Source organism: Poecilia latipinna, unplaced genomic scaffold (genome assembly GCF_001443285.1).
Source record: "Poecilia latipinna isolate Pla-1442-1.1 unplaced genomic scaffold, P_latipinna-1.0 Scaffold1094, whole genome shotgun sequence".
In the NCBI taxonomy this organism is placed as follows: domain Eukaryota; kingdom Metazoa; phylum Chordata; class Actinopteri; order Cyprinodontiformes; family Poeciliidae; genus Poecilia; species Poecilia latipinna.
In genome coordinates this window covers 148,076-159,480 of record NW_015113710.1, presented here as the reverse complement: position 1 = coordinate 159,480, position 11,405 = coordinate 148,076, and the positions used below count along the sequence as shown (strand labels likewise).

The 11,405-nt window shown below is 42.1% G+C and overlaps 1 protein-coding gene across 2 annotated transcripts in view; it reads left to right on the top strand.

Annotated features, from left to right (window-relative positions):
• Window positions 1-11,277, top strand: part of pcca (propionyl-CoA carboxylase subunit alpha) — a 17,157-nt gene extending 5,880 nt beyond the window's left edge. Inside the window, exons 2-23 of one of the 2 annotated variants that reach the window (XM_015052196.1) lie at window positions 372-434; window positions 785-832; window positions 1,222-1,290; window positions 1,422-1,535; window positions 1,671-1,724; window positions 2,663-2,794; window positions 3,547-3,583; window positions 4,616-4,694; window positions 4,817-4,919; window positions 5,634-5,728; window positions 6,595-6,745; window positions 6,975-7,118; window positions 7,441-7,515; window positions 7,709-7,777; window positions 7,860-7,935; window positions 8,010-8,223; window positions 8,629-8,731; window positions 9,491-9,589; window positions 9,688-9,741; window positions 10,458-10,598; window positions 10,898-10,975; window positions 11,083-11,277. In XM_015052196.1, the coding sequence (XP_014907682.1) occupies window positions 372-434; window positions 785-832; window positions 1,222-1,290; window positions 1,422-1,535; window positions 1,671-1,724; window positions 2,663-2,794; window positions 3,547-3,583; window positions 4,616-4,694; window positions 4,817-4,919; window positions 5,634-5,728; window positions 6,595-6,745; window positions 6,975-7,118; window positions 7,441-7,515; window positions 7,709-7,777; window positions 7,860-7,935; window positions 8,010-8,223; window positions 8,629-8,731; window positions 9,491-9,589; window positions 9,688-9,741; window positions 10,458-10,598; window positions 10,898-10,975; window positions 11,083-11,151 (2,067 nt within the window). In that variant the 3' untranslated portion in view covers window positions 11,152-11,277. Of the gene's footprint in view, window positions 1-356; window positions 435-784; window positions 833-1,221; window positions 1,291-1,421; window positions 1,536-1,670; window positions 1,725-2,662; window positions 2,795-3,546; window positions 3,584-4,615; window positions 4,695-4,816; window positions 4,920-5,633; window positions 5,729-6,594; window positions 6,746-6,974; window positions 7,119-7,440; window positions 7,516-7,708; window positions 7,778-7,859; window positions 7,936-8,009; window positions 8,224-8,628; window positions 8,732-9,490; window positions 9,590-9,687; window positions 9,742-10,457; window positions 10,599-10,897; window positions 10,976-11,082 lie in introns of both variants that reach the window. The other variant, XM_015052195.1, reaches the window with a different exon arrangement.
• Window positions 11,278-11,405: the final 128 nt, after the last annotated feature.

Sequence of the window (11,405 nt, the reverse complement as noted above, 5' to 3'; positions counted from 1 at the left end):
CCCAACATGTTTTTGGAGGCTCCCAAAAACATGTTGGGTGCCTTGTGCTTTGTGTCTCTTTCTCTTTAAAAACTCTCTCTCTTTCTGAAACTCCACTTTCAGGAAGCCATCAGTACATTCCTCCTCTATTAATCCTTTAAAAACATTTTTACCTGCTTTGCACTGAGAAGTAGCTTGTATAATGAGCTCAGCAGATACGCAGTTCCACCAGGTGTTTGCTAATTGCTGCATGCTAGTCTGAAGGAGCTGAACAGGAAGGGCTGTTCTGTGAAGGGGAAGGGTTTCATCATCTGGGAACTCACTCTAACTAGAACCCCCGTGGTGTGTGTGTGTGTGTGTGTGTGTGTGTGTTGCAGTCTGCTCCATGCCAGGCCCGGTGCTGTGCAGGAACACACAGGCCTCAGTACTCCACCACCACCAGTCCCAATGAGAAGGTGAGCTGGGATTCTTCCTCTGCTCTCTTCCACTCTGACAGGACATGGGGGAACTCTTCAGTGTTTTATTCTCAATATGAAAACATGGATTATGATGTTCAAAAGTGGAGCACCGCTTTCTTAGCCCAAAGTTTGCACACCCCACCATGGAAGCCCAGTGGAATTTGCTTTTTGTTGTGTAGTTCTGATATTCATTCAGGCATTGGATACTTTTAATTAGAGCTGCTGATAATAGAGCTGTGAACTCCCTGTTACCACCTGAGACAGGAAGCTTAAAGCTGCAGATGTTGTGTTCAAGTGACCCCAGATTAGCTGTGTTCATTTACTGACCTGCTGTTTTTCTTCTCCAGACCTTTGAGAAGATCCTCATCGCCAACAGAGGAGAAATAGCCTGCAGGGTGAGAGAGATAATAGACTTTAATGTTTAGTCTGCATTCTCTGTCATGCTTGGTTACATTTTACTGACACGGGCATCCCATAATATGCTTTACAACATCCAGGTAAATCACAGAAAGTGTAGATATGGAGAAATTAACATTATGCTCTTGAATTAGGCTAAGACGAGCACAAGACGAAGAAGAAGATTGTATTCTGTTGATGGCGTCTTAGTGTTAAAACAAATGTTTAATCTTTATTATCAGACCCTTCTGATGTGGATTATGAGAGCAATTTTCAAATGTATGCTGGGTAAACAATATTTGGAAGATAAATTAGCAAAACTATTAAATACCCCTGGTGTGTGTAGATTTCCTATTTGCTGGTTTGGACATCTCTTGTTTTTCTCCAGGTGATGAAAACGTGTAAAAAGATGGGCATCCAGACTGTAGCTGTTCACAGTGATGTAGACTCCAGTGCTGTGAGTCATCTTCTCTCTTTTTCTGTCATCAGCATCAGTGGCTCTTTATTTTCATTCAAACTCTGGAAGTCAAAGATCTGCCCTGACAGATGATGACATGGTTTTTGTGATTTGTTCATGTGTGCCTCCAGGTTCATGTAAAGATGGCTGACGAAGCTGTGTGTGTTGGCCCTGCTCCTACTGGGAAGAGCTACCTGAACATGGAGGCCATCATGGAGGCCATCAGGCAAACTGGAGCACAAGCAGTGAGCTTTCATGTCTTCAGCTTTTCCTGAGCTTATGGGTGTTCCCCATGAGTCACAGCTTGAGTCTAAACTGAGCTCAGGCTCAAAGATCAGACTGAATGTGAGTGTTAAACGGTGTTTTCTTTCTTTTTTAAGGTTCATCCTGGGTATGGATTTCTCTCTGAGAACAAGGAATTTGCAAAGCGCCTGGTGAGTTCCAGTCACAGAGATTCATCTTGTGGTGCCTTTGGAAGAACTTTCAGTTTTTTTTCTCTAAAAATTCTCAGATTCAATTTGTTCTTATTTAGATGCACAAAGAGGCTGTGGTTAAAGTGGCCGTATCATGTAAAATCAACTTTGTTGAGCTTTTTGTCATGTTATTATGACAATCCCTCATCAAAAACATGGTTGGAGTGTTACTGTGATTCTTTCACAGAAATTCTTTAATCTCCATGGCAACCACTGAGCTGTGCCTGATTGGACTTTGCCCCGACTCCAAGCTTCCCAGCTTTTTAACATTTAACATTTTTAACATTTATTTGCGTTGTGTTTTCTGCAAAAAAGAAAAAAGAAACAATTTTTAAAAAAAAGCATGTGCTAAGATTCAGACTAGAGTGGTTATGTACAGGCAAGAGTTAGTGGACTCTGGCTGGAGGCTGTTGCTGAATGAAGATGATGATGTTCAGAATGGATGAGTGCATGGAGACCCAAAGTGAGAAGAACTGGGATCGGGTGCGTTTAGAAGCCAAATCACACACACTCAGACTATACAATCTGTGTCTCCATTGTCCATTTTCTAAAATATTAAACCCACAAGACCTCTCAAACATATTTCTACCTGGCTTCCCTGCTGAAACATAGGGTGTGCCACTCAAAATGGTGAGATAATCGAAAGATGTCATACTGCTCTGTGTTCAGCCGTTCCACTCGGTAGAACCCAGCCATTAGGAGTTCCTCAAGGACCCATCCTCAGTCCTCTGCTCATTGCTCTGCAGACACATGACTGAACTCAGTAGGTTTGCTGATGACACGAGAAGGGATGATGTTTCAGAATTCAATGGATGATTTAGGTGATGCTATTTTTTTACTTTGTGCTCTCAGTAGTTTTCGATTGTGAACATTTGTTGTTTTTCTTCTTTTGTTGCTAGGCTGCAGAAGGTGTAACATTCATTGGCCCAGACACTCATGCGATACAAGCAATGGGGGATAAAATTGAGAGCAAGCTGATTGCTAAGGCTGCCAAGGTCAACACTATCCCAGGATTTGATGGAGTTGTCAAGGTAGGAGGTCACAGATGGTGAAAAAGAACCCAGCTTAATACGGAGGTCACCCACTGTGACACGAGACCTGATGGGTATTATTAAAATAATACCCATCCTTAATGTATTATTTTAGATTATATTGGGTCTTTTAAGCCAAGGTAAAGATTTAACTTATAAAAACAAGAACTAGTTTTCCCCTCAGGTTTTTTAGGTTCGTTCTGTCCTCCTCTGACTCTTAATAATTTGTGTCATTAAAATAAAGAGGCATTTCAGAGGATTACAAAGGGGTCCGCTCTGTAACTAAATACTTAGAAATTCAAAATGAGTCCTAATTATAAGACTATAAGCAAACTATGTGATGATTGACTTCCAATGTAAAAGCTAAACGTACATGATTTGCAGGAAGGCATTCATCATCCAAAATTCATTGCAATCACATAATTAATTATTATCACATTGAGGCATTTGATCTTTACTTCTCAACCACTTCACTGTTAAACAGGTTGTTTAAAAACTCAGCAACATGTCTAATGTTTTTGTTATCATTTAATATTGATACTATATAAAATCAATATATTTGTCCAGATGACGCATCTGTCTGCTCTGCCTGCTGCTGTTGGCAGATGTTAAAGACTTTTTCTCTTAGCAAATCTGGCTTAATGGATCAGAACCCTCAGGTCAAGCTGGACCGGGTCAGAACTCTACCTGTAGTTGAACCTTGATCTTGGTTTCTCATTGCTAACCAAAGCCCACCTTTCTCTGCTTCACAGACTGCAGAGGAAGCTGTGAAGATCGCTCAGGAAATCGGTGAGTCGTCCCTGTTCTCACTGACAGATTCATCATGATTTGACTCCTTAAACCAGTGGTGTCCAATTTTTTGCCCCAGGAGGCCAAAATCGGCAAATTTTGACTACTGGCAAAATTAATTCAATGAAAAATGCTAAATTGAGCTTGTGATGTTTTTTTGTTTGCTTGTTTTTTGTTTTGTTTTATCTGCAGGGCTTTTCTAAAAAGTCCTGCAGATAATGATAATGATATGCATCTTTAATGTATATAATTAAAGATCCAAAACATAAAAAGGGCTTTCAACAGTAACCTTATTAAAAGAAAAAGAGACAATTTCCAAATTTTTTGGATTATCAATTGCTGTCTATTTTGTTGGAGAAATTGTTGAGCATTCTTGACTTCTGGTCTGGTTCTGACAAAAATCCTTTCAAAGGCCACAAATGGCCGTCTTGCTACACTTTGGACACCCCTGCTTTAAACTGTCGTCTTCTCACATCTGGAGTTTGTGGAACAGGAGACAGGAATTAAGTCTGTAGAACAATCCAAAGTTGCAAATCCCATCTAGGAATGTTGGAGCTTCAGCCGAAACTCCAGGCTGATCAAAAATCATCTTAGATATTTTAATCTCTTCAGACATTCCTAGGAAAAACTGCAGGCATAAAGCTCAGGATTGTGGACAGTCCTGTGAAATGACTAACTACCTTTGTTAAAATGTGACTTTAACACATGAAAGACAACATCCGTTAACAAAGGATTGTAAATTAACTCACCTAACTCACTCACTTTAGTTCATTTAGTTCTAATTAACTCCATCAGACAAAGTTGCATATCAGTTCTGATAGACTCGTTCCTCAGCATGTGTTTACTTGGTTTCTATGTGTTCTGGTCCTCAGAGTGAGACCGTGTGCTCTTTCAGTCAGGCAGTGGCACAGACACCACTCTAGAGCCTGGAATTCCGATTTACTAGTTCATAACATTTCATATCCTGCAGCTGTGAGTAAAGAGAGTGGAATGGTTGATGTTGCTCCAGGTTCTACCGTGTTTTGTTCCCAGGCTACCCTGTGATGATCAAGGCGTCGGCTGGAGGAGGAGGGAAGGGAATGAGGATAGCCTGGAATGATGAGGAGACGCGGTACGGTTCTATGAACGCCTCGCACGATGGCAACAAACACACTGTGCTTTAATACAAGTCAGCTTTAGCTATGAGCAGTTGTTAGAATTGCTTATGGATGTGCTGCATGTTATGCCTCACAGGGAAGGTTTCCGTTTCTCATCCCAGGAAGCAGCGTCCAGCTTTGGGGATGACAGGCTGCTGATTGAGAAGTACATAGACAACCCTAGGCACATAGAGATCCAGGTAGGCAGCCATCACTCTCCCATAGTTCAGTCGGTGAAAATAAGAGTTGTCACCTTGACCGGTTTAATTTTTTCATTTTCTTCCGTTCATGTCGGTTATGCCTAGCTACTATATAATCAGGTATATCCATGGTATGCACAGTTGTGGACTTTTTAGTTTTGCACCTACCTAAGCTATCAGGACGTCTAACAGCTGGACGTCAGGGTGTGTGGACACATTTGTGGTCCAGAAATAAACACTTAAAATCCTTTTGTTTTCTATGTATAAATAATCAATCTGCAGCTAGTTGTATTTAGATATAAGTAATTGTTGTAAATGTTCTGCTTGTTGCCTAGAGCGTTGTCTTAGATAGAGATGCACCAATCCGATATTAATAACTGTCGGTCCCCAAATTGAAAATAATTGTAGATCAGGTATCGTGACAATGTGACTGATGCATAAGAGCAGATCTATTCAGTCTAATTCTATACTTGGTGCTATTTTTATGATGATATATATATATATATATATATATAACGCCAAATCTCATATATTGATTTTGGTATCGGAAGTGAAAAAAGGGGATCGGTGTATCCCTAATCTCAGATGTCTACAGGTTGACCTGTGATTAGGCTACTGCTTGGAAAGGTCATGATGGGTTCAATAAACAAAACGTGTGTGTGTGTGTGTGCGCGCCTGTCTGCGTGTGTGTGTGTGTGTGTGTGTGAGTTGCAGGTGCTGGCTGATAAGCATGGTAATGCCCTGTGGCTGAATGAGAGGGAGTGCTCCATCCAGAGGAGGAACCAGAAGGTGGTGGAGGAGGCTCCCAGGTCAGTGGGCCTCTGTCATCGGGTCCAGCACTGCTGGTTCTGTTTCACACCAGGTTCTGGAGTTAAACAAGATTTAGGAACCCCTGGATTTTTCTGTGTGGATCTTCAACTTTCTATCCCTTCAGCTCTTTTGCAGTCTATCATTTCCAGCCAGAAGGCCTGACGTGTAGTGTGTTTTTGGCTTTTGACTTTATTTGTGTAACCTGAACATGGCAACACTCACAGTTGGATGGGAGGCAGAAACATGGCTGAAATATAGATATTTTCAATACATGTATGTAACTATTATCCTTACATTAGATTCCAAATATAATTTGGAGACACATAACTCTGGAAAAAATTAAGAGACCACTTAAAATTAGCAGTTTCTCTGATTTTACTTCTTATAGGTTTATGTTTGAGTAAAATGGAACATTGTTCTTTTATTCTATGAACTACTGACATGTCTCTGAAATTCCAAGCAAAAATTTTCTATTTATTTGCAGAAAATGAGAAATGAAGAAGATGCAGTGCTTTGAGACCTCAAAAAATGCAAAGAAAACAAGTTCATATTTTATTTAGAAACAACAATACTGATGTTTTAACTCAGGAAGCATTCAGAAATCAATATTTGGTGGAATAACCAGGAGGTTTTCAGTGGGGTTCAGTACAGTGGGCTCTTCATTTTTTCCAGAGCTGAATTTTAACGGAACAATTTTAAAACAAAAAGCAAAAACAGCCAGACTGAGGTTTGTAACAGCAGAACCACGATGTGCTTCTGGACCTCCAGAGCTCCTCAGAAAACATCCTAACATTAAATCCTAAATATATATAAAATCTGAATGATTGAACTGAACCTAAGCTGCGGGTCCTTCTCCCCGCTCCAGTACCTTCCTGGATCCAGACACACGGCGGGCCATGGGGGAGCAGGCAGTGCAGCTGGCCAAGGCTGTGAAGTATTCCTCTGCTGGTACCGTGGAGTTCCTGGTGGACTCCCAGAAAAACTTCTACTTCCTGGAGATGAACACGCGACTCCAGGTAAGTCCACTCCGGTCCAGCGGGAGGAGCTCCCCACTCTATTTGCTCATGTAATGCTTCTGGTTTGAGCTCCAGAGACATAAAAACAAAGAGAATCAATGAATGTTGGGAGGAAAAACTTTTGTAGTTTAACCTGTGGTTCAGTAATTCTGCGACAATATTAAAGTGAATGTTTACTGACTACCAATCTGTTGTTCTGATATTTCCTCTGTTTGACCTTTAACCTCAGGTGGAGCATCCGATTACTGAGTGCATCACGGGTCTGGACCTGGTGGAGCAGATGATCCGGGTCGCCAAGGGTTACCGGCTGCAGCACCAGCAGAAGGACATCCCCATCAACGGCTGGGCCATAGAGAGCCGTGTTTACGCAGAGGTCAGTGACACTCTGGACCTCTGAGGTCATCACAGAACTGGCTGCTGTTTGGCTCATATAGCCACTAAAATATCGTTTGTTAATAAAAACAAAATCCAACCAAATCTCCAATAAAGACACTTTATACATAAGATCAGTGACACGCTCACATCCTGCTTGGTTTGAGAAGTCAGACATATTAATGTTGTTGCTGTATAAAACTGGTCATATTAAGTATATGAATCCACTCTGTTAGTTTGCAGTTTGCTGGTTGAAGTCACTGGACTATTGCTGAGCTCTGCTGGGTGAGCAGGTGTTCATCTTACTGCCTGTTTTCCTGTAGGACCCGTATAAGTCCTTTGGTCTTCCCTCTATTGGACGGCTGTCTGAGTACCAGGAGCCTCTCGACCTCAGCAATGTAAGTTTCTGTTGTTGTCAGGGTGTCTTCCTGGTTACCTGGACAACCCTCTGTCTCTGTGAATTCCTGGTTACTTGGGCGACCCTCTCTCTCTGACTTCTGTGACTTCCTGGTTACCTGGACAACCCTCTGTCTCTGTGACTTCCTGTTTCCTCAATGTGAGCGTTGAGTAACCGGCTATGTTCTCCACCAGGTCCGGGTGGACAGCGGTATTGAGGAAGGAAGTGACATCAGTATCTACTATGATCCTATGATCTCCAAGGTGACGGATATTGGAAACACACTCATTGCCTCTGATTGATCTTCCAGAGCGGAGCAGTAACTGATCCGTTTTGTGTCTGCAGCTGGTCACCTACGGGTCGACCCGAGCTGAGGCTCTGTCCAGGATGGAGGACGCTCTGGACCACTACGTGATAAGAGGTAGATTCGGCCATGGCAACATCAGCATCTGGGCCAGTCTGCTCTGTTAAACACCTCTGGTCTGGTGTGCTCAGGTGTAACCCACAACATCCCTCTGCTGAGGGAGATCATCACGCACCCTCGGTTCATCTCCGGTGACATCAGCACAAACTTCCTGCCTGAGGTCTACCCTGACGGGTTCAAAGGTCACCAGCTGGACGCAGAGAGCTGCAGGGAGCTGCTGGCCTCAGCGGCAGCTCTGTACATTACTGCTCAGCTCCGCTCACGTAACATCCTGGGTCCACTCAGGTAACCATGGCTACACATACTACATGCTAGCTGCAGTCTGACCTGGGCTTCTGGGTGAACCTGAATCAAAACCAGAGGGAATCTGTGAGCTGGAAATGTGAAACTGGATCAACAAACTGGGTTTTTTTGAGCATCATTTTGTGCATAAGTAGTTTAGTGTTTTCTGCCCCTCTCAACATTTGATGACAGAAGTTTCCATTACAAATGTGTGCAAATCTTTTATATTCTGCTAATGTCAAATAAACACAATTCCGCAATTGTGGTGTTTAAATTAAATAAGAAAAAATAAAATAAAATGTCACGCAAATAAGCTTGTTCATGCACTAAATTATCAAAAATCATATCAGCGATGGATGTAGACGGTTGCATGAGCTGTATTCATAATTCAGCTGTGGCATGTTGCAGGGTATCCTCGGCTCCTGTGGAGAGTGGCTACTGGGAGCTGTGTGTGGAGCTGGGGGGAGAGCGCCACCAGGTGGACATCACCAAGTCAGGTGACGTTTACACTGTAAGTACTGGATAGAGAAGGCAGCAGGTACATTGATGTGTGATGCTAGTTATTTTAGTCTAAGTAGTGGCTGTTCTGACTCGTTTTCTGACATTTGGTGCCCATAGAAGAAGAAACATCAAATGCACAATACTCAGGATTTCAAAAACTCTTTACACTTTAAATCTAGGGATGCACCTATCCACTTCTGATACTGACATCTGAGGTTTAGTAAAAAAACCCTGCATAAATCTAATCTAATCATAAGTTACAAATTCATTTGATAACTCTGCACCAGTACAGCACCTTAAATACACCAATAGCTTCCCAAGCTTAGACAAACGTTTAAAAATAACACAACTTTGCTCAGTCAGGGCAATTAGGAGAATAACAGCCAATGTAAAATAAATAATAAAGAAACTGAAACTGATTAAAATGATAGGTTGGCTACCTCAGCCATGTAAAAATTAAGCTGCAGCAAACCTTTCAAATGATTCAGAAGGTGCAATTAGGAGTTCTAAATATAATGTTAAATAAATCATGAAGCATGATGTCGCTCAGAGCACAAAGCATAGAATTAGGCTGAAAAGACGATCCTTTAATGGATCGGGCACAATGTCACACTACCTGATCTAGATTTTTTTTTCAATATCGGGACTGATACAGATATTAATATCGGATTGGTGCATCTTTGCTAATGTACAACTCCGTTCCGTTTGCATGTTAATTCACATAAAACCAAGTGATTGGTACTGGTACATGTGGCCTCTGACATTACAGGTGGAGGCTGGTGGAGGGACGGTGGAGGTGTGTGGGCAGTGGAACCTGGCCTCCCCCCTGCTGCCAGTCTCTGTTAACGGTGCAGACAGGATGCTCCAGGTAACGCCTCCAGGTTGTTTTCACCGCACTGAAGCTGGTTGTATGTGATGCCGTTTCTCAGCTGACATTTGGTGTGTGTGTGTGTGTGTGTGTTGTAGTGTCTGTCCAGAGACGCTTCAGGAACCATAGTTCTGCAGTACATGGGCACATTGGTAAGACTGCATGCCAGCAGGAAGCTTTGTGATATCACACATGATGCTTGACAGGAGATTGTGGAGGAATTACCCAGAATGAGCTGGAGAAACCAGGAAATGATGCGGCTTCACTACAGAATGGATGGATGGAAATTAGTGCCGTCAATCTATTAAAGAGCCTAATTAGATTAGTCACATAATAGCACTGCGATTAATGATTAATCACAGTTCTTAACTCTGTAAAATTGAAATGTAAAAATGCGTGTTGTCCTAAAAATGCTAAAGAAAATTTTTTGTTGTCTCAAACCAAACGCCTCAGTTTTCCAAGTTTTTATATTCTGGAATGTTTAAAAGAAGTCTTTTGGTTGGAAATGACTCATTTTTTCGGTGGAAGGATAAATTAATCATTACAGTAAGTAGACGTAGCGGCTTGGTTTCATCCAAATGTCCATCACCGTGATTCTTAAAGCAAAATTTGCAGCCAACTCTCCTCGCTTATCTTTCCACTCTCCATGGGAAAAAGGCTTTCAGGTCAAAACAGGGAATGCGATTAATCTGCATTACGTAATATTAACACGATAAACCTTTTAGATTAATCGCATAATGTCACCAGCCCTAATGGAAATATTTGTAATGGTTTCTAAGTATAGCACATTTAAAAAGTTTGAGCCAGGCTTTTGTGCGACTTGATAACTGTGTGTGTTTTCAGGTGTGTGTGTGTTTTGTGTTTTCAGTTTAAACTCAGGATTTTGTCCCAGCGGGCAGCAGAGCTGGACTCCTACATGCCAGAGAAGGTGTCAGAGGACACCAGCAGCATCCTGCGCTCTCCCATGCCCGGAACAGTGGTGGCCGTGTCCGTCAAGCCTGGAGACACGGTAACGACTCTAATGTGTCAAACTGAAGGCCCGGGACCAAATCCGGCACGCCACAAGTATTTATACGGCCCTCTAAACTCCACAGGACGAAATAAGTAGAAACTTCAAGATAAATGTTATTTTATCTATCAAATCAAAGCTGTTTTTAATCTGTTTACTGCCAAGTTACATTAATGTGGAAACATGTTCAGTATTATTTAATTTTTAGAAGTACTCATCTAATGTAGAGAATCGGGGTCGCGCCGATCCACTTTACAGATGAGGCTGCAGTCAGGCATTAACGGATGCTTCCTCTGTAGGTTGCAGAGGGTCAGGAGATCTGTGTGATTGAAGCCATGAAGATGCAGAACAGTTTAACAGCTGCTAGGCAAGCAAAGGTAACCGTAGCAACGCCCCGTGGTGTTCTGCTAAGCTTGTCCGTTTGTTTCAGGAATCCGAATTAAAGCAGGAGAGCCTTTGATCAGCCGCTCCTCTCTGCCCGCAGGTGAAGAGTGTCCACTGTAACGCTGGAGAGACGGTGGGGGAAGGAGACCTGCTGGTGGAGCTGGAATGAGACGCATGTGGCCTCATCAACACTTCCATGGTCCACCAGCAGGGGGCCTTGTTGGACACTAACCTGTATCAGCTGTTCATTTTTCTGTTGCTTTTGGTAGATTTTATTAAAGTCTCTTTTCTTACATTCTGAGCAGATTTCCTTTTTTAATCACCAGTAGTATTGATTCTAAACATAATATATAGATTAAAGCATATGGTGATTAAAACATGTTTATTATAAATTAAATATGGATTCTAAGCATATTGCGACAA